The 1,455-nt window shown below is 39.2% G+C and overlaps 1 protein-coding gene across 1 annotated transcript; it reads left to right on the top strand.

The window, feature by feature from the left end:
- Positions 1 to 253: 253 nt before the first annotated feature.
- CSUI_011053 (ghmp n-terminal domain-containing protein) lies at positions 254 to 1,234 on the top strand (the record flags this gene model as incomplete). The annotated part of the gene is made up of 2 exons (XM_068071154.1): positions 254 to 367; positions 1,100 to 1,234. Coding segments are annotated over exons 1-2 (201 nt in total), but the record flags the coding sequence as incomplete, so codon positions are not given.
- Positions 1,235 to 1,455: the final 221 nt, after the last annotated feature.

Genomic DNA, 1,455 nt, shown 5'->3' with positions numbered 1-1,455 from the left:
TATCTATATCTATCTATTTACACCTATCTATCTTCGATCTATTTATGTATCTATTCATCTTCTGTCTGACTATTTACCTTCTTATCTCTGTCTTCAAACGGGTAGTGCAATTCCCTTTCTTATGAGAGAGAGGTCTCGAAGTTTGTCTTTCCTCTTTGCTTTCGCTCCGTTTCTTTCCTTCTATCATTCTCCTTTGTGTGTTTTCCTATCATCCCCCCTTCACACTCTCTTCTTTCTTTTCTTTCTTTCGTGTAGGAGAGCACTTCATGTGTATTCTGAAGCAGAGAGAGTCTTAGAGTTTATGTCTCTGTGTAAAAGTCAAGACGATCCTTCTTCTTCTTCTACCTCGCTTCATGACAAACTCCAGGTATATGTTTCTCCCTCATTTGCTTCTCTTTTCTCTTCTTCTCGTTCTTTTCTCTTCGTATCAGCAGGTGTCGATCTCTTTATTCATTCCACAGTCAAGCCCCTATGGAGCGATACGGACAGCACGTCGTCTCATTCTCCCTAGAGTGTGTATTGATATTCTACAAATCCATCTGTCTCTCTTTCTCTTTCTCTCTCTCTCTATGGATGCTTCAGGTTGCCTGTGTGTAGAGAGAGAGAGAGAGGTATCTTTCTTTATTTCTTTCCCTTCTTCTTCTTCTTGCACTCCCCAGATGAAGAAAGACTAAAGACAACACCCTCCGTGTAAATACACACTCTATACGCCATCTCTCAAGCCAAACCGACATATACGTAGACATAGATGACACATAGATAGATAATACATAGATAATACATAGATTACAGATAGAGAGAGAGATAGATCAAAGGTAGGTAGATAGATGCATGTATGTATCAGAGACAGGAAGATAGACTCTTCTCTATTTATGAGAAGACTTCGATGGATCGATAGCTAGGTAGGAGGAGGTAGTAGGCGCTTTCCTTTCATAGGTATTCTACCATTTATATCTTGAACGATCTCTCAAGATCCATCTATCTCTCAAAACACACGCGTTTCTCCTTTCTTTCTTTCTCACTCTTTCTCTCTCTTCTGTCTGTCTTCCTATCTCCCTTTTCCTATCTTTCTTTTGTCTCTTTTTCTTTTTCTTTGTAGAGGCTGGGGTGCTTGATGCGGGCGTCGCACGAGTCTTGTAGTGAAAATTTCGAATGTGCATGTGAAGAGTCGAATCGCCTCGTGGAATACTCCATGCAAAACGGAGGGGCTCGCGCATCGAGAATGACTGGCGCAGGTAAACTCTCTCTTTCTCTCTTTCTCTTCTCTCTTTCTATGTATATGTTTACTTTCTCGCATTACCTATTCATTGCGTCTCTATCTATCTATCTATCTATCTTTAATCTATCTATCTATCTATCTATCTATCTATCTTTAATCTATCTATCTATCTTTAATCTATCTATCTATCTATCTATCTATCTTTAATCTATCTATCTATCTTTAATCTATCTACC

The sequence above is a fragment of the Cystoisospora suis genome, assembly GCF_002600585.1.
Source record: "Cystoisospora suis strain Wien I chromosome Unknown contig_9456, whole genome shotgun sequence".
NCBI lineage: Eukaryota > Apicomplexa > Conoidasida > Eucoccidiorida > Sarcocystidae > Cystoisospora > Cystoisospora suis.
This window is presented reverse-complemented; position numbering and strand designations above follow the sequence as displayed.